The sequence below is a fragment of the Cyprinodon tularosa genome, unplaced genomic scaffold, assembly GCF_016077235.1.
Source record: "Cyprinodon tularosa strain WSP-4 unplaced genomic scaffold, ASM1607723v1 ctg1289, whole genome shotgun sequence".
Taxonomy (NCBI): domain Eukaryota; kingdom Metazoa; phylum Chordata; class Actinopteri; order Cyprinodontiformes; family Cyprinodontidae; genus Cyprinodon; species Cyprinodon tularosa.
In genome coordinates, this window is record NW_024038102.1 from 73337 (window position 1) to 92436 (window position 19100).

General features: G+C 39.3%; 2 protein-coding genes across 2 annotated transcripts; both read right to left on the reverse strand.

Moving 5' to 3' along the window:
- Positions 1-950: 950 nt before the first annotated feature.
- LOC119777882 (gamma-crystallin M3-like) lies at positions 951-1825 on the reverse strand. The gene is made up of 3 exons (XM_038276885.1): positions 1691-1825; positions 1355-1597; positions 951-1269 (listed from the first exon to the last, which is right to left on the reverse strand). Exons 1-3 carry the CDS (start codon positions 1733-1735, stop codon positions 994-996), a joined length of 564 nt encoding a protein of 187 aa, XP_038132813.1. The 5' UTR covers positions 1736-1825; the 3' UTR covers positions 951-993.
- Positions 1826-14457: 12632 nt separating this feature from the next.
- On the reverse strand, positions 14458-15334 carry LOC119777883 (gamma-crystallin M3-like). Its single transcript, XM_038276886.1, has 3 exons — positions 15203-15334; positions 14867-15109; positions 14458-14782 (listed from the first exon to the last, which is right to left on the reverse strand). Exons 1-3 carry the CDS (start codon positions 15230-15232, stop codon positions 14507-14509), a joined length of 549 nt encoding a protein of 182 aa, XP_038132814.1. The 5' UTR covers positions 15233-15334; the 3' UTR covers positions 14458-14506.
- Between the last annotated feature and the right edge of the window lie 3766 nt (positions 15335-19100).

A 19100-nucleotide genomic window follows, 5' to 3' on the forward strand; every position in this document is an offset into this window, starting at 1 on the left:
AACAAGGTCTCCTTAGGCTGTTTTGTGTTGTTTTTTTAAACACCAAGAGAATCTGTATTTCTCCAACTTTTGTCCCATCAGCCTGACAGAAATAAACGTCAGTCACCAAACACAGATTTCCAACACGTAGTGTATTTTAAATTTTTCATTGCTGATATAAGAGGATGGAAACTGGCTGAAATTAAGACGTCCTGCAAAGATGAGAGTGTAGAATTTCTGGTTAAACCCCTTCTAATGTAAAACATGACAGATTATTGGATTAAGGACATTTCTAGTATAACATATCACACATATCAATTTTAGAGAAATTGGAAACAGTTGCTCTTTATTTCCCAAAGATATGAGAGGAGGAGAGGCAAGAATGGATGTAATCTGTTCTCCCTCCACAACATGGGAAGAAATTCATGTAATTCATATTCCTTGTTTTCTGAAATGATCATTTGTTTTGGAACTTGTAAAAGTGTTTTAGATTTTATAATGTTGGTTTGTACCTCCCGGTCACCCGTAGTCTCTGCTTCAACACACAAGTCAAAAAACGTGGTCATTAGCAGGACCTCACTGCCTTCTGAAGAGGTAATTCAACAATTTGTTTTGGTTGCATGAAAGCAGAGAGACATTTAAAAGGTGCAGCACATCTGATCTTGTTGACCAAAATTTAGGAAATGCTACCAAGGACAATCAATAATTTATTTTCAATCTTCAGGTCAAGTCCACCAGTTTTTTGGTTAAACTGTACTATTATCATAAAGGTCACATATAGGCATGGACGAATGAAATATCTCCTGGACTTTTGGAAATAAATTGAATTAATTGTTTTACTCCAGACCGTCTTTGTCCAGCAAAAGGGGTGTTATAACGATTCTGTAAAAAATTTAGTAAATATAACACAGTTTTATGTGGGTTTTTTTTGTATGCACTGTGAGATAATAATTTACGGACAAAAAAACATCCTTAGTTGTTGTTTAATTTTTATTCTATTTCTTTTTTGGATTTCTACATCATATCCGTGATCCTCCTCATGCTCCTGAACCTCATGCCTCCGTATCCCATCTCCCTGAAGCTCCTGTACTCTCCGGGCCTCAGATACATCATCCTTCCTCTGAAGTAGGGCTGCTCGTACATCATCCAGTGTCCGTCCATCACGTGGCAGGACATGCAGTCGGACATGTGGTAGCGATCCATGATGTCTTCACAGTCATCCATCATCTCATACATCTGACCACCGAAGTTCTCCCTCTCATAGATCCTCATCCTGTAGGATCCACTATACTGTTTGGAGGGAAATGTACACAATCAATGCGATTGTATAAGTAGACAAATATATTCATGATCAAAGTTTTCTCTTCATACCTACCAAGGGGATTTGACAGCAAGACTTAATCCCGCCATTCAAGCCCATCAAACTCATGTGATCAGCAAATTCTCCTCTTCTAACGAAATATTGGTTTCCCGTGAAGTTGGGGCGGTCGTAGACCATGAAGAATCCATACTCCACCCTGAAGGAGTTACATCTGCTCAGGTGGGAGGATATATTGTCACAGTCGCCATTGCTCTCATAGGAGCGACCCTGACAGTTCTTGTCCTCATAGAAGGTGATCTGTGAAAAAAAAGGCAAAGTTGTTGCAACATGAATTAACAAACCTTTACTCTAAACTATTGGACATTAAATAAATCAACTTGTGGAGCTTACCTTGCCCTTGCTCATGTCGGACATGGCACTTTTTTTGGGTGACATGCTGCTTTTCCTTCAGTTAATGCTGCACTGCTGTCCTATCTGATTTAACCCTTGTTTTTATACTTGACCATACCCTATAGCGTCAGTGGGCCCCCTTTGTTTAAATCCCTGACCTAGCAATATGTTATAGAGTTCTTTACTAACCTCTGGTGCTGTAGATTAATCACATGGGTGGTGCCTTCGAAGACTTAGAAATACATTGTTAAGCTCAAACAAAGTCTGTTTTCCTAAGCTATAACTTTGGTGTCTCTGATTGGGTGAAGGCAGAGGCATGAAATAATGTGAAAGTTTATATTTGCTGTAGTTCATTAGTGGTTGTTTATCGAAGTCAACAGTTGTAGATAATTCCTGTTTTGACAAACTATCTCACAAAAGGAAAGTTTGCAAGGAGCCTTAGATTTAAAGCTACAGTGTGTAATGATCTGATGTTCAATGAGTCTTGATTTCTTATTAAACTTTGTAATACCTTTCATTATATTGCCTTATTATATAACCTTGGTGCCTTAGCTTTGGTCTTGTCCAGATATTAATCTACAGCAACCAGTAATCAGAGACACAAGTTTAAATATTCCCAGCTTAAGTTACTAGGTATCAGATCTTCTGTTGTTTTGGCCTTACTTAAACTTGATTTATACTTGACATGGTCTGTGGAGCCAAATTATATCATTTACTGCTTCTACAACTCTGCACCGCGCACCTGGAAAAATTTGTAAGTATGCACCCTAATCCGCATGAACATTGGAGGGGATGAGCGAGCAATTGTTCCTTTATGGCAAGGGATCACAAATATGTTTAAACATCTAGAGATTCTGTGATTTAGCTCATACATATCACCACTAATCAACAGATTGTGGAAAAGCAACCTAAAGAGAGATGGCTCTTGGACTGCATGAAAAAGTTGTAAAAGGTTGTGTTTTGTACTTTCTTGTGTGGTTAGTATGGTGTTGTCAGCTTGCAGCTTGTGCTGAACACATCACCCCCTGTAGCTGGTGTTCTGTCAGAGGAGCATCACAACGACTGCAGGATTTATATTCTATGCTGCCTTTCCCCATTATGGCCGGTTATCTGTCAGACCAGCATACCTATAGTCAATACGCATGTGCAAGACGTCCACTGGAAAAATGATCTAGAAATAAGTAAAAATTTCTTAAATTAAGTTTATTTCCCTTAATTTGAGTAGGTAAATGAGATAGTTTGCCAAAGGAATTAGTATTTTTACTCTTAAAATAAGACAATTAGATGATATGCACTTGAAATAAGACAATGCGATTGTGTTTTCTTATTTGAAGTGTAAATTGTCTTGTTCTATTGGCAAAATGTCTCTTTTACCTCCTAAATCCAAGAAAAAATGCACTTATTTTAAGAAAAAATGACTTAGCTAGATTTCGATTTTTTCCAGTGTCAGATTTGCGTTTATCCCATTAGTTTTGTACAAAAAAAACAATTTAAGGTCAGATCACCATACGCTTAAAAAAAACCCAAAAACTAAGCATTTAAATAGTTTTATAAATGGCTAAAGGGATACACACCCGTTCAGCTAATTTAAAGTGTATTTTTCGTACTAAACTAAAGGGATAAACTAAAGGGATTGACTAAAGGGAAAAACAGGTATTCACTATGGGCAGCAAAACATAATGTTATAAAGAAAAACATAATGGCCACAAAAATAACTTTCTTACTAAGTGGTAAAGAAAAACTATATAAGAAAAAAACTTGATCTGCCTCTCCAACCGGAACTGTTGCCAACATTGCAAGTTAAGATCTGAGTACCTAATTGAAGTCTTAAATTGGTTGAAAGCATGGCCGTGGGAAGTGGCAACCCAGTCTCATGGGAAAATGTACCCCCACTACGTTGGTCCACACTGCAAAACGTAGTGGAGGTACATTAATGGCCATTTTTTTGTGGTACTGTTACGTTTCTTCTGCCTATACGCTTTCTATTGTTTTACGTCCTAGTCACGTGACTTTCAAGATTCCAGCTGGGAGAAGAAAAAATATATAGATGGTCGACATTCGCTCATTTTTTTTGTGGAAAGATTAATAACTTGAGTTTGTTTTTGCATTAAAATGAGTTTTGATTACATTTCTAGTGAGAAATGTATAGTTTGTTGCCAGAATATTTACTCAGGGAATGTACATATTCACTTGCTTGTTCGTTTCTTGCAAAGATTTTTCAAGATAATGTGAAACTGAAACGTTTTGGTATAAACATGGCTGAGATTTCTCTAACTTTTAGTGGGAAAATCAATAATTTCAATCAGTTTCTGCATTTAAATGGGTTTTGATTACATTTATAGCGAGAAGTGTAGGGTTTATTTACATAATATTTACTTAGTGAACATACATAATCACCCGCTTGCTAGTCTTTGCTACGGTTTTTTGGATCTCATCAAGATTATGTGAAATTGCAACGTTTTGGCTGCTACCCATCGCCTAGCATTTAGCTGCCGCCCCGATTCAACATTGAATTCTTTGTGATTTAACTCCATCTGACGGATCAAACCCTCGCCACTGCGTGCGTTGCGTCTGAGGTTGATTTTCAGATCAATGCATTACGTCGTGGCATACGGGAGAAACTAATTAAACTAGTTAAAAAAAGGATCATGGGTTAAGATCGGATGTGTTTTATTTGGAAATCTACCGGACCCTTCGGTTTCTCTCATTAATATTTCTATTTAATACTGACTTTTGTACTTTATATAACCTTCTTCCTTTTTATCTTCATTCCACCTTTTTTTTGTGCCATTTTTCAATTTCTTTCCTCTTAATAAATGATTTTCCTTCCCCTTTCCCTAAAGGAATTGTAATTGTTATTTGTCTACTTTTCATTCCACCTAACTTTCCATTAATTAGCTTGAAAACAGCACTTTGTAGGCACCCAGTTTCTCTAACAATGGCCCTTTTTGGGTTACCCTCCATGCATTGGGTGTCAGTTCAGTGGCAGTTCCAGAACATTTTCTTAGGGTTGACCAGGCAGTACAATAATGTGCATGTGGCCAAAAAGTAATAGGGATCAAATTCGGTTCAGAGTCAAGCTATTGGGATCAGGTATCAGGGTTCAATTTGCATATTTTCTTAGCCAAAACAAGGATTTGTTGGGCTACTGTAATTTTGAATTGAAAAACGTCCTGAATGGGAAGTCTTCAAACTTGAAAAACAAAGTCCAAAGTTTTTTTTTTTTTTTTTTTTTTTTGGAATGATTATGACCTGGATGTCTAAGACTCTTCACCAGCTTATCAGGGAAATGAATGCCCACAATGTCTATATTATCCAAAAGAGAATAACAGAACAGACCTTCATGAGGCCCTTGTTAAAGCTATGCACATATTTATGCATCTATGCTCTTCAAATAACTTTCTGGTTCGACGCAACATTTACATTAAATGGGTTGAGAGGTTGTTCTTTACCAGTAAATACATAAAAGATTCCCAGATGACTGCCGATACAAACTCTCCCCTATAAAACCTAAAACTAATTCTTATAAGAGAGTAAAATCTGTATTAGTCTTCATTAAATGTAGCATATTGTTGTAAATAATCGATTGCTTTATTTTTGGTGTCAGCTTTTGGTCAATATGCTAACCTTAAAAGGTCAAAGTGGGAAAATGTACCCCCACTACGGGTAGTAGTGGGGTAGTAGTAGACAAATTAGCAATTAGAGGAGGCAATAACAATTACAATTCCTTTAGGGAAAGGGGAAGGAAAATCATTTATTAAGAGGAAAGAAATTGAAAAATGGCAAAAAAGGTGGAATGAAGATAAAAAAGGAAGAAGGTTATATAAAGTACAAAAGTCAGTATTAAATAGAAATATTAATGAGAGAAACCGAAGGGAAGAAATAATAATGATCAGATTAAGAGTAGGTCATACTTATTTAAATGACAATTTATACTTAATAGGGAGGAAAAATAATGATAAATGTGAAGGATGTGGAGAGATAGAAAATGTAGAACACGTATTGATGAACTGTAAAACATCTGGACCTGAAAGGAAGAAATTGAAAAGAGTTGAAAGGACAGGCCAAGAATGGAGTCTTAAAGGATTATTGGGAAATAAAGGAAATATAAAAGATATTTATAGATTAAGGAAAGCATTATTTATTTATCTTCAGAATACAAAATTAAAAAATAGAATTTAATAGATGTAAAACAATGTTGCTACACACTCATGAACAGTAGGTGGCGGTATGCACGCCCCTTCCCTAGAGCCCGGTGGGAGCGAAAACATTTTGAATGGAAATCAATGGGGAGAAATTAATAAACTTCTGGTCCCAGTCGCTCTCTGTCACTGATTCCAGATATGCTGGTTGTGTATTTAAATTGTTTTGTTTTTTTTTGAGTTCCTCTTTGGTCAAAATCTGGTCAAAATCCATCAATGAGATCGCACCAAACAGGAAGTTAAATGCACAAAGGATCCGGTAGATTTCCAAATAAAACACATCCGATCTTAACCCATGATCCTTTTTTTAACTAGTTTAATTAGTTTCTTCCGTATAGCACGACGTAATGCATTGATCTGAAAATCATCCTCAGACGCAACGCACGCAGTGGCGAGGGTTTGATCCGTCAGATGGAGTTAAATCACAAAGAATTCAATGTTGAATCGGGGCGGCAGCTAAATGCTAGGTGATGGGTAGCAGCCAAAACGTTGCAATTTCAAATAATCCTGACGAGATCCGAAAACCCGTAGCAAAAACTAGCAAGCGGGTGATTATGTATGTTCACTAAGTAAATATTATGTAAATAAACCCTACACTTCTCGCTATAAATGTAATCAAAACCCATTTAAATGCAGAAACTGATTGAAATTATTGATTTTCCCACTAAAAGTTAGAGAAATCTCAGCCATGTTTATACCAAAACGTTTCAGTTTCACATTATCTTGAAAAATCTTTGCAAGAAACGAACAAGCAAGGGATTATGTACATCCCCTGAGTAAATATTCTGGCAACAAACTATACATTTCTCACTAGAAATGTAATCAAAACTCATTTTAATGCAAAAACAAACTCAAGTTATTAATCTTTCCACAAAAACATGAGCGAATGTCGGCCATCTATATATATTTTTTTCTTCTCCCAGCTGGAATCTTGAAAGTCACGTTACTAGGACGTAAAAACAATAGAAAGCGTATAGGCAGAAGAAATGTAACAGTACCACAAAAAAATTGCCATTAATGTACCTCCACTACGTTTTGCAGTGTGGACCAACGTAGTGGGGGTACATTTTCCCATGAGACTGGGTTGGAAGTGGAGGTACTGAGGGTGCTGAAGCACCCCCTAGTGGCGAGAGAGAAATTTTAAATCTATAAATTGTGTATTTTATTAAAATTTATTCTTTATTTAGCAAACTAAATATCTATTTGCAAACTAAATATTTAGCTCTAAACTAAATATTTATGTAACAGAATAAGATTTTTATAAATGAATGAACGACATAGTGATAAAATGACATGGGAAAAAAATAAACTCCTTATTTTTCTCCTAAAACATGCTAAATAACCATAAATAATTGCTTAACTTTAAAAACGACAGCCCATAAAACTTCTGCAGAGAGTTTGCTGCAGTTTTAAATTGGTTAAAAAAGTTTAAATATCCAAAAAATGTCTTTACACTTCATAAATGTGCCCCACTTGTTGTTGATTATTCACAAAAAACTGCAATTTTATATCTTTATGTTTGAAACCTGGATTGTGAAAATAGGCCAAGCGGGCCCAATAAATTCGCAAGGCACTGTATATCTCTTGTAATTGTTATAGTTAAGATCCTGCTGTTGCTTAATGCTATACTGCCGTTCTGCTCCCTGTTTGTACAACTAACCATACCCTAAAGCAGTGATTTTCAACCAGTTTGCCATGATGTGGATATGATCTAATATTATCGGATTATCATAATATCATCGCAAGTCACAGAGATGGAGACATTTTTTACAAGGGAAAATGTAAATGCTGAACAGGGCCCTGGAGAAAAAAAAAGATGCTTAGCTCAAGGCAATACATTAAAAACTATCTTTCATGTGGATTTACAATCAGCGGGGATCTGACAGCAGCGCTGTGCTTGGTGTGTGGTGAGAAGCTATCCACTAGTAACATGGTGCCAAGCAAACTTAAACTCCATCTCCAAACAAAACAACCTTTTGTTCAAAACAAGCTGATGGACTATTTTGTATTTTGTTTGCTTACAAACAATCAATGAAAAACAAGCTACGTTTTTGAGGAAAACAGCAAAGGTAAACCAGAAAGCCCTCAAAGCTAGCTACATTGTTGCTGAACTCTTAGCTAAATAAAAAAAAAGACCAACACTGTGGCAGAAACATTAATACTGCGAATTTTTAGATCATTGTAAATTCAATTCAATTCAGTTTATTTATACAGCGCCAAGAGATACAAAAGGCAGCTGTAAAAGGCGGCCCCAACAGGAAACACACAGCCAGGCAGACGAACTCCGAGCCAGCTCCCGTGTCAGAGAATGAAGAGAGCACATCCAGTTAGTCACAGTCAGAGAAACAGGACTACACTGGAAAACCGGCCGATCTCCAACATCTACAAGCATTTAAAAGAGATGCTTGGCCCTGACGTGGCCAAACAGATAGCTACAGTGCCTCTCTCAGATAACACAATTGGCAGACATATTGATGACGTGTTTATGCTGGCTGTGGCTACTCTTGGCCAAAATATTTTTTTGGATGAGGAAGCCATTAGAAAAAGCTTCCTAATTTGCAAGGCACTGCCAGAAATATCAACAGGAGAGGAAATATTTCGGGTCACGTCAGAATATCTTGACAAAAGCGGGCTTACATGGGAAAACAGTACTGGTGACAGTCCAAGACAGTCTCATCAAAGGCTTTGTAAGGAGGGTCAAAGAAGGAAACCCAGATTTTTTGCACTGTGACGCCATTGTTGCAAATAACTTGCCAGCAGATCTACCTCCTTTGTATGATGGTGTTGTGCAAAAAGATAACATTGTGAAGACACAACCTTTCAGATGTTGCTTATTTGTGGCTTGGGAGGGGAAAATATATACAGTAATCTTTTTGCTCCACACTAAGTTTCGATGGCTTTCCCACTGCAAAGTGCTGGCCCATGTGTATGAGTTGCAAGTGGAATTTACAGTAGTAGCTATTCAAAATTACTCGAAGCTGATTGCAAGTAATGAGTGGTGTGCAAAGCTGGCATATCTGACTGATATATTTCATTATCGGAATGAAAACCTGCTATGAGGATTGATGAAATGAACGGGTTCTGTTTAAAGGTTGAGCTCTGTGCAATGTGGCAACCTTCAGATGTTCCCACTCACCGAGAAACTGCATGATTACAATACTGCTGCAATGTGCGATGGCACACATTTGACGAGTAGTCAATTTATTTCTCTTCAGCAAAGAATTCTTTGACTGGGTTAGGTACCCAAACAGCTCAGTCTCCATTGCTGGAAAGACATAAGATTAAAGGAGCAAAAGGAACTAATTGAACTGAAACAAATTGTGGTTTAAACCTAAACTTTGCTGATCTTCCTTTTGAAATTATTTGGTTATCTGTTGCCAAGGAGTTCCCAATTCTGGACAACAAAGATTATCGGACATTGCTCCCATTTTCAATCACAAATCTCCTCAAGCTTGACTGTGATAAAAGCTAAAAACAGACAGGGACAGAGAACTGCTGAGAAAGAGTTTTGTGCGTCTTTTCATCATTCCTGCCAGGATATGCCTTTTGTGTTCATTGACACAGACCCAGGTTTCACAATAAGTGAGCCTAAATACATTTAGAAACTGTAGCATTAACCTGAATTGGGCCAACCACCACCGGCCAAAGTGGATTTTCTAAATGTAAAAAATGTTCCACAGCTCAAAAAAGGTCGAAATTCACGGCCCTACAGAGTCAGTAGGCCCCTATTGTTAAAATCCATGTCCCAGCAACATGGTACAGAACCCTTCACCAATACATGTTGCTCTAGTGTAATCACATGACGGGGCCCTCAAAGACTTTGGTATTATATCCTTTGTGAAGCTAAAACAAAGCCATTTATCCTTAGTCTTAACTTTGGGCTTCCGGCTGTAGTAGAGGCAGTTAAATAGAAGAATGTGCATATCTACAGCTCCCGCTGTTCATAACTGATGGGTTTCCAAAGTCAGCAGTCTACTTGGGACACATGCCATGTTCAGAAATACTTTCAGAAGTGAAACTTTACCAAATATTTGAATACATCATGTGCATCTCTGAAGAGTTTAGGGGAAAAAAGGCTTCTCCCCACCCATAGCTGAGATGCATAATCCTTAAAATAAAATAATTATTAGGTTAATGCAGGATACATATAGAGACACAAACAACAACCAGGATTCACAGATTTAAACAAACAAAAAAGAATAGCTTAGGTAACACATTAGACTAACATGTATCTTACTGAGCTTGAGAAGGAAGCTGTGCTATGAATATACAAAGATAAGAAGCAAACTCCATGGAGAAAAAACCCAGATGGAATGCGATACCTTTCAATACCTTTTTGATAACTGTCAGTATTAATGTGGAAATAGCGTTTAATAGTACCTGCCCCTATACACATGTTTGCAGAAAGGCTGAAACAAACTAGCATCAGAACAACAGCATGTTTCAAGCACTTTTCTCCATCGCTTGCTTCTACAGCACCATACATTTTTACAGCAATGTATTAATTAGTCATCTAAATCTTTAACTTAGGCAAACCTGTAAAACAACCAGATTTCATACAAGACCGGGTTTCTGAGCTGAAAAAAGGTGATAACCATGCCTTCACAGCAAGGCACAGCTGAGCCTTTTCATATTACCAATCCTTTAAAACAGACTAATTTTTCAATAAGACACTAGATTGCAATGCTCACAATGTAAAAGAAACATTAGTGACAAATTGCATCTTATCTTGTTTTACCATCTTAAAAAAGACACACAGTATGAATTTAGTGACTTTCACACTTTGAAAAGTGTTACACATGAAGCTTAAAAGTGCAGATTGTTTACACCCTTTTTCTGCATTATGTGTGCTGATACAAACATAGGCTACAGCAGGGTTAGCCAGTGTAGGTCTTTGAGTGCCACTGTCCTGCAACTTTTCAATGCATCCCTTCTTCAACACACCTGAAACAAATGAATGATTAATGGCCAGACTGCTGTTAAGCTTATTGAAAAGCCAAGCAGGTAAAGAGCCTTTTGTTTAAGGTGGGAACTACTGGTAATAAGACCTGTCCTTCAGCTCTAGCCAAAGATTTCCTCTAGGACTTAGACCTAGACACAGATGGATTTCAAGGTCCATTGATTTTGATTGTCATGAACTATTTCTTAGTTGAAATGGCTGTATGTTTTTGGAAACTGTCAGGTCTATGCACCTAAAACATCATACATACAGGTGCTGGTCATAAAATTAGAATATCATGAAAAAGTAGATTGATTTCAGTAATTCCATTTAAAAAGTGAAACTTGTATATTATATTCATACATTACATACAAACTCATATATTTCAGATGTTTATTTTGTTTAATTTTGATGATTACAAATGACAACAAATGAAAATCTCAAATTCATCATATCAGAAAATTAGAATATTGTGAAAAGGTTCAAAATTGATGGCCCCTGGTGCCACACTCTAATCAGCTAATTAACTCATACCACCTGCAAAAGCCTTTAAATGGTCTTTCAGTCTAGTTCTATAGGCTACACAATCATGGGGAAGACTGCTGACTTGACAGTTGTCCAAAAGACGACCATCAACACCTTGCACAAGGAGGGCAAGACACAAAAGGTCATCGCTAAAGAGGCTGGCTGTTCACAGAGCTCAGTGTCCAAGCACATTAATAGAGAGGCGAAGGGAAGGAAAAGATGTGGTCGAAAAAAGTGTACAAGCAAGAGAGATAACCGCACCCTGGAGAGGATTGTGAAACAAAACCCCTTCAAAAATGTGGGGGAGATTCACAAAGAGTGGACTGCAGCTGGAGTGAGTGCTTCAAGAACCACCACACACAGACGTATGAAAGACATGGGTTTCTGCTGTCGCATTCCTTGTGTCAAGCCACTCTTGAACCACAGACAGCGTCAGAAGCGTCTTGCCTGGGCTAAAGAGAAACAGGACTGGACTGCTGGTGAGTGGTCCAAAGTCATGTTCTCTGATGAAAGTAAATTTTGCATTTCCTTTGGAAATCAAGGTCCCAGAGTCTGGAGGAAAAGAAGAGAGGCACTTCATCCACGTTGCTTGAAGTCCAGTGTAAAGTTTCCACAGTCAGTGATGGTTTGGGGTGCCATGTCATCTGCTGGTGTTGGTCCATTGTGTTTTCTGAGGTCCAGGGTCAACGCAGCCACATACCAGGAAGTTTTAGAGCACTTCATGCTTCCTGCAGCTGACCAACTTTTTGGAGATGCAGATTTCATTTTCCAACAGGACTTGGCACCTGCACACAGTGCCAAAGCTACCAGTACCTGGTTGAAGGACCATGGTATCCCTGTTCTTAATTGGCCAGCAAACTCTCCTGACCTTAACCCCATAGAAAATCTATGGGGTATTGTGAAGAAGAAGATGCAATACACCAGACCCAACAATTCAGAAGAGCTAAAAGCCACTATTAGAGCAACCTGGGCTATCATAACACCTGAGCAGTGCCACAGACTGATCGACTCCATGCCACGCCGCATTGCTGCAGTAATACAGGCCAAAGGAGGCCCAACTAAATACTGAGTGCTGTACATGCTCATACTTTTCATGTTCATACTTTTCAGTTGGCCAACATTTCTATAAATCCTTTGTTTTTATTGGTCTTCAGTAATATTCTAATTTTCTGATATGATGAATTTGAGATTTTCATTTGTTGTCATTTGTAATCATCAAAATTAAACAAAATAAACATCTGAAATATATGAGTTTGTATGTAATGTATGAATATAATATACAAGTTTCACTTTTTAAATGGAATTACTGAAATCAATCTACTTTTTCATGATATTCTAATTTTATGACCAGCACCTGTACATACACGGAAAGAAAGAATTAATTTAGTTTTACTCGCGAGGAGAGTATGAAGAGACTGCAGAGTTTACAAATCTCAACGCAATCTGCAGTCCCAGGGTTCTCCTCGCTATTTATGGGAAATGAGGGGTCCCTGGTTACAACAGATGAGACTACTCTAGAGATAAGAAACAACATGAAAAATTTAGACTTGCAGTCTCAGTAAAAAACCTATAAATTTCAGGGTTCAGTCAAAGTTTAAGCTGTTGAAGCTGTTCACCAAAGTTCAGCAGGTCAAGTGCTGCCCGTAGATCAACCACAACCTCCCCAAAAGCAAATCTACAAATCACAGTATGCACTCACCGGCCACTTTATTAGGTACACCTGTCCAACTGCTCGTTAACACTTAATTTCTAAGCAGCCAATCACATGGCGGCAACTCAGTGCATTTAGGCATGTAGACATGGTCAAGACAATCTCCTGCAGTTCAAACCGAGCATCAGTATGGGGAAGAAAGGTGATTTGAGTGACTTTGAACGTGGCATGATTGTTGGTGCCAGAAGGGCTGGTCTGAGTATTTCAGAAACTGCTGATCTACTGGGATTTTCACGCACAACCATCTCTAGGGTTTACAGAGAATGGTCCGAAAAAGAAAAAACATCCAGTGAGCGGCAGTTCTGTGGGCGGAAATGCCTTGTTGATTCCAGAGGTCAGAGGAGAATGGCCAGACTGGTTCGAGCTAATAGAAGGGCAACAGTGACTCAAATAACCACCCGGATGGTAGGGTCAGAATTTGGCGTCTACAACATGAAAGCATGGATCCATCCTGCCTTGTATCAACGGTTCAGGCTGGTGGTGGTGGTGTCATGGTGTGGGGAATATTTTCTTGGCACTCTTTGGGTCCCTTGGTACCAATTGAGCATCGTTGCAACGCCACAGCCTACCTGAGTATTGTTGCTGACCATGTCCATCCCTTTATGACCACAATGTACCCAACTTCTGATGGCTACTTTCAGCAGGATAATGCGCCATGTCATAAAGCTGGAATCATCTCAGACTGGTTTCTTGAACATGACAATGAGTTCACTGTACTCAAATGGCCTCCACAGTCACCAGATCTCAATCCAATAGAGCATCTTTGGGATGTGGTGGAACGGGAGATTCGCATCATGGATGTGCAGCCGACAAATCTGCGGCAACTGTGTGATGCCATCATGTCAATATGGACCAAACTCCCTGAGGAATGCTTCCAGCACCTTGTTGAATCTATGCCACGAAGAATTGAGGCAGTTCTGAAGGCAAAAGAGGGTCCAACCCGTTACCGTGCATGGGGTACCTAATAAAGTGGCCGGTGAGTGTACTTCAGAAAAGATGGCTATAAACACATGCACATAGCACACAGCTTTATGCATGATAACACTACACAAATACATTTATATGTAATTATTCTAACAGAAATGCATATTACAATTATGAAAATTTGGATGACAATCCATTTAACAGTGCATTGGTCTATTCCACACGACTTCATGTAAATGTCTTAGTTTAGAAAAGTTAATATAGGAATGAAATCTAAAAATTCCCTTGGGCTTTTCAGCAGGACCCCACCATTGATCCTCCACCATCTTGTGTTGAGGCCAATTGGTCTTTGTCCAGCACAAAAGTAGGCATAATGATTTAGTCCCACTTTCAGTAAATATAATAGTTTTATATGTTTGTTATATTCTTTGTGATAGTTTCTTTATTAAAAGACAGAGACACTTGCTTAGTTTGTGTTTACTTTAAATTTTATTTAGTTTTTTGTTTCAAAGATTTTACATCATATCCGTGATCCTCCTCATGCTCCTGAACCTCATGCCTCCGTATCCCATCTCCCTGAAGCTCCTGTACTCTCCGGGCCTCAGATACATCATCCTGCCTCTGAAGTAGGGCTGCTCGTACATCATCCAGTAACCATCCATCACGTGGCAGGACATGCAGTCAGACATGTGGTAGCGATCCATGATGTCGTCACAGTCATCCATCATCTCGTACATCTGACCACCGAAGTTCTCCCTCTCATAGATCCTCATCCTGTAGGCTCCACTATACTGTTTGGAAGGAAACAATCAGTACAATATAGAATGACTTGACAGGTATGATATTCATTATCAAAGGTTTTTCTTTAGACCTACCAAGGGGATTTGACAGCAAGACCTAATCCCACCACTCAATCCCATCGTACTCATGTGGTCGCCAAATTCTCCCCTTCTGACGAAATACTGGTTTCCAGTGAAGTTGGGGCGGTCGTAGACCATGAAGAATCCATACTCAACCCTGAAAGAGTTGCACCGGCTCAAGAAAGAAGACAGGTTGTTACAGTCGGCACTACTCTCATAGGAGCGACCCTGAAAGTTCTTGTCCTCGTAGAAGATGATCTAAACAGAGGCAAAGTTATTACAACATGAAACATTTACTCTAACATATCTAAAACTAATTACATTTATATTAGTAAATATCCTAAAGCTTACCTTGCCCTTGCTCATGTCAGACATCGACATTTTTCTGGTTGAGATGTTTCCCCCTCTTCAGTTGTAGCTGCACTGCTGTCCTTTGTGATTTAACCCTTGTTTTTATACCTGACCATACCCTGTGGAGTCACTGGGCCCCCATTGTTTAAATCCCTGACCTAGCAACATGTTATAGAGTTCTTTACCAACCTTTGGTGGTGAAGTGCAATCACATGAATGGCCCCTTGAAGACTTTTAAAAACACATGGTTTGTCAAGCCTAAGCAAAGTCTGTTTCACTAGTTCATATTATACAAAGTTCACATTATAAACATTTTTTAACAGTCGTATATTTCCTGACACCTGTTTAAGAGTTTCACAAATGAAAAAACAACAACAAAACATTTGACCTCCATCATGGCTTTCCTCCAAATCTTAGCTAATGTGTGCTCATAATTGTTGAAAATCATTCCCCTTATGATGTCATGAGGGGAAATAGCTGTACAAAGCTGTAGCAGCCCATCAGTCAATCTGCAACCTTCCTCTAAAGCTCATAGAATGGAATACAATTTTTTGATTTCATAATGGAGAAATTTACTTGTGACATCGACTCCTATACACACACACAAAAAAAAAAACAGAAGGTGCACAAAGGAGGAAAAGGTGCAAGAAGTATATATACAGTAGTGCATTCAGATATATACAGTGGATGGTAAAAAAATAAAGGAGAGTTTAAAAGGTATACTATGCAACTGATTTTCCCCACAGAGGGCGAAAGTAAAAATGCACTGTTGTAAATATGCTCAGCTGTTCTCCTGGTTTCTCAGTCAAACCAGGCGCGGTTGTTTTGAGCTTAACAGACAGGCGAACGCAACGAATCACCATGTCTTGCGGTAAGTGACTATTTTCTTCCAATTTTCGAGTCTGAAAATTTAGCATGTTTTCATACATTATTTGTTACGCATGTGTCTAAATAACAAAGACTGTAGTTAGCCAAGTTCTCGCCTTAAAGCAAGACCGACTCTCGCGATGCACGAGAGTTCCGAGGCTGTGGGTGCGGCGCCGAGGGCTCCTGCAGTTGCAAGTACGGTATTTCCCCTACAGACCACCAGGGCGGTCAAGAAAACCTTTGTTCGACCTGAAATGACTCCTTTAATCATCCAAAACGTTATGGAACACATTAATTAACTGAAAAATGTTGCATAGTATGCCTTTAAGGCAGGGGTGGGCAATTCCATTTCCTGGGGGCCGGTATCCTGCAACTTTTAGATCCATCCTTGCTCCACACACCTGAATTAAATGGCTCAGTTACCTCCTTAGTATGCAGTCACTTCCTCCAGAGTTCTCTCAATCATCTAATTATTTGATTCAGGTGTGCTGAACCAAAGACACATCTAGAAGTTGCAGGATAGCGGCCCTCAGGAACTGGAATTGCCCACCCCTGCTTTAAGGTGACATATTTATGGTATCTTGTGTACAGTAAAGTGGTGGCAGGTTACCTTGCCACTGTCATTATGAGGGCTGACTGGTTGTCATGGCTGTCGGTTGTAGGGATGCAGCCTTAGAGGGAGTGGGGTGTAGCAAACCAAAACGAATCATTTAGAAGAAGGCTAAATTAGGAGATTTCTGCTAATTGCCATCTGCCTAATCTAAGAGTAATTTTCCTCATCAAATGGCAAAAACTTGCTCTTGAGGACTCATTGCTAATATTTTTATCATAAAAAGTGGAATAATATAACATATTTTAGAAAAGGTCTTAATAAACTCTTTGTAAATGTCATGTTGGGATTTAGGGACCTAACCCACATGCAGAACACACTCAGACACGGAGGAAAAGTTTAACAGTTTATTGAAAACAGAATGATTAATAAAGACTGATTTGGGGACTAGTACAGGACTGGTCACGACAGGGTTCTCTGCAGAGAGGGACAGTTCGGTTAGCTGGGTTTCAGGTTTGGTTGTTTGAAGGATAATGCAGGTCTGTACCTGTTCAGTAGTTGACTCAGCGGTAGAGGGAGGGAACCAGGAGGGTCCAGAGGCAGATGGTGAGCAGAGGGCTCGGCAGCGGCAGGGCTTGACTTCAGACTTCTCGGTGTTCAGATCAGAGGTTATCTCCAGTTCTCTTCTTGAGAGCCGGCAGGCAGGTTTAGACAGCTTGATCATCCAAGGATCTCTTGAGATCAGACAGGTAACGCAGAAGAGAAACTCTTCCAGAGTTTCAGGGTTCAGTTCAGATCTTCCTAGGAAGCAGAGAGGACAAAACTGGTTAGGTTCAGGTATCAGGGAGTCAGAGAATCAGACAGGTTGGTTGGCTCAGGCTTGCTAACCGTAACTGGCTTAACACTCTGGCACTGAAGTGTTGTCCAGCCGCTGCTTAAATGCTGGTCTCTTGATGTGCCAATGAGCCGCAGGTGTGGTCGTCAGCTTCAGCTCCAGACCTCCAGATCCCAACAGTAAAGCTGTTAAAATCCTTTCTCTACCATCCCCACCATCAGATTGACATGTTTGGAGTTGACTTTCTGACCCTCATGCAGAATCAACTCAGTTAAAATATGAAAAATGCTTTATTTACAAGAAAGAAACGCAACAGACAATTCTTGATCATTCAGGAGTGTGGAGGAAATTTGTGAACGACGTGGTCTGGAATGAGAGTGGTCTTAATGGTAGCAAGAAACTCTTGATCAGGAATTTATAAAATAGAGCTTGCATCTAAATGGCTATGAGTAAGGGTGAAGCGAAGATAGCCAGGTTCCCGTGCGGGGAAATGTTGATGATTATTCCTCTAATAGTGCAAGGTGGATGGAAATACAGAGAATGTAGAGTCTGATGGAGCAGGACAGGAAATGATGAATGGCGGAGCGGACGGGCAGGTAAACCCACAGGAGGTGGATCAGTGGAACTGATTACTCTTGAAATCCAACGAGAGAAAAAAACAGTAAATGTTAATCATCCAGTTGTGAGTGAAGACTCTGCTACACTTAAGAAACACATGAATAAAAATGAAGCTATTTATTGTATCCTTTGAAGGAGATCTGCCCCTTCAAAGGCCACAAGGCTGCTTTCTACATGTGTGCCTACAGCGATTGCATTGATTCGAAGAGAAGAATGTCTGTCAGCGTTGGCCTATTAAATTGACAGTGTTTTACTGTATGGAGTTGCCAAAAAAGCAATATTTAAAAGTCTTTAAAATCTGGAAATCACATTCTCACATACTGAAGGTACATGTGATGTTGGCAAACAAAAGCATTTAGCTAGTACTTGTGGGGCTGAACTTCTGCTGCTAAAAGAAAAAAAATAGGTTTATTGAAGCACTGCAAATGAATTTTTTATCTGTAGATGCAGTTGGAGCCATCTCAACATGTGTTACTCTGAACTTCAGGGTGGGAGAGAAAGCATTGTGTCTCTCAATCAGGTAAATCATTTTTTTAATTTTTTTATTTACATAATTTCTAGTGCAGTAACTGTTTTTGTCCAGTTTATTTCCATAGATGCAAACCCAGGGATATCACCACCACACAGGAAACCATCAAAATCCTTAATGCTACGTTCACACCGGACGCAGCAGGGGCAGCAGAAGCAGCGAGTTTACATGCAAAGTCAATGGTTGACGTGCGTCAAGGCGCAGCAAAAGGTCCCGCAGCGCGTTTTGAGAAGCAGGCGCAGCGTCGGGCGCGTTTAAGCATCTGACGCGTGTGACGCGCTGCAAACGCGCTGCTGCTCGAGATGGAAAAATTGAACTTTTGCTGCTCGACGCGCCGCATCAACCAATCAGAGAATCTGATCTGGGAGCTGGCCGTGAGACAGACACATCGCTGATGACACAGAGCGCTGTGATCACTCCTCTGAAACAGTTTATTAACGCCTAAATTAACTTAAAATGCAGAAATCTGCCAGCAGAATATGTTCGCTTTTATTATCCT

Bases quoted from the DNA above. Each gene is read 5' to 3' on its own strand.
- LOC119777882 (XM_038276885.1), bottom strand. From the start codon at position 1,735: ATGTCACCCAAAAAAAGTGCCATGTCCGACATGAGCAAGGGCAAG. The intron at 1,598-1,690 runs GTAAGCTCCACA...TTTTTTTCACAG, and splicing joins CCGACATGAGCAAGGGCAAG to ATCACCTTCTATGAGGACAA. The intron at 1,270-1,354 runs GTAGGTATGAAG...CCCTCCAAACAG, and splicing joins CTTGCTGTCAAATCCCCTTG to TATAGTGGATCCTACAGGAT.
- LOC119777883 (XM_038276886.1), bottom strand. From the start codon at position 15,232: ATGTCGATGTCTGACATGAGCAAGGGCAAG. The intron at 15,110-15,202 runs GTAAGCTTTAGG...GCCTCTGTTTAG, and splicing joins CTGACATGAGCAAGGGCAAG to ATCATCTTCTACGAGGACAA. The intron at 14,783-14,866 runs GTAGGTCTAAAG...CCTTCCAAACAG, and splicing joins CTTGCTGTCAAATCCCCTTG to TATAGTGGAGCCTACAGGAT.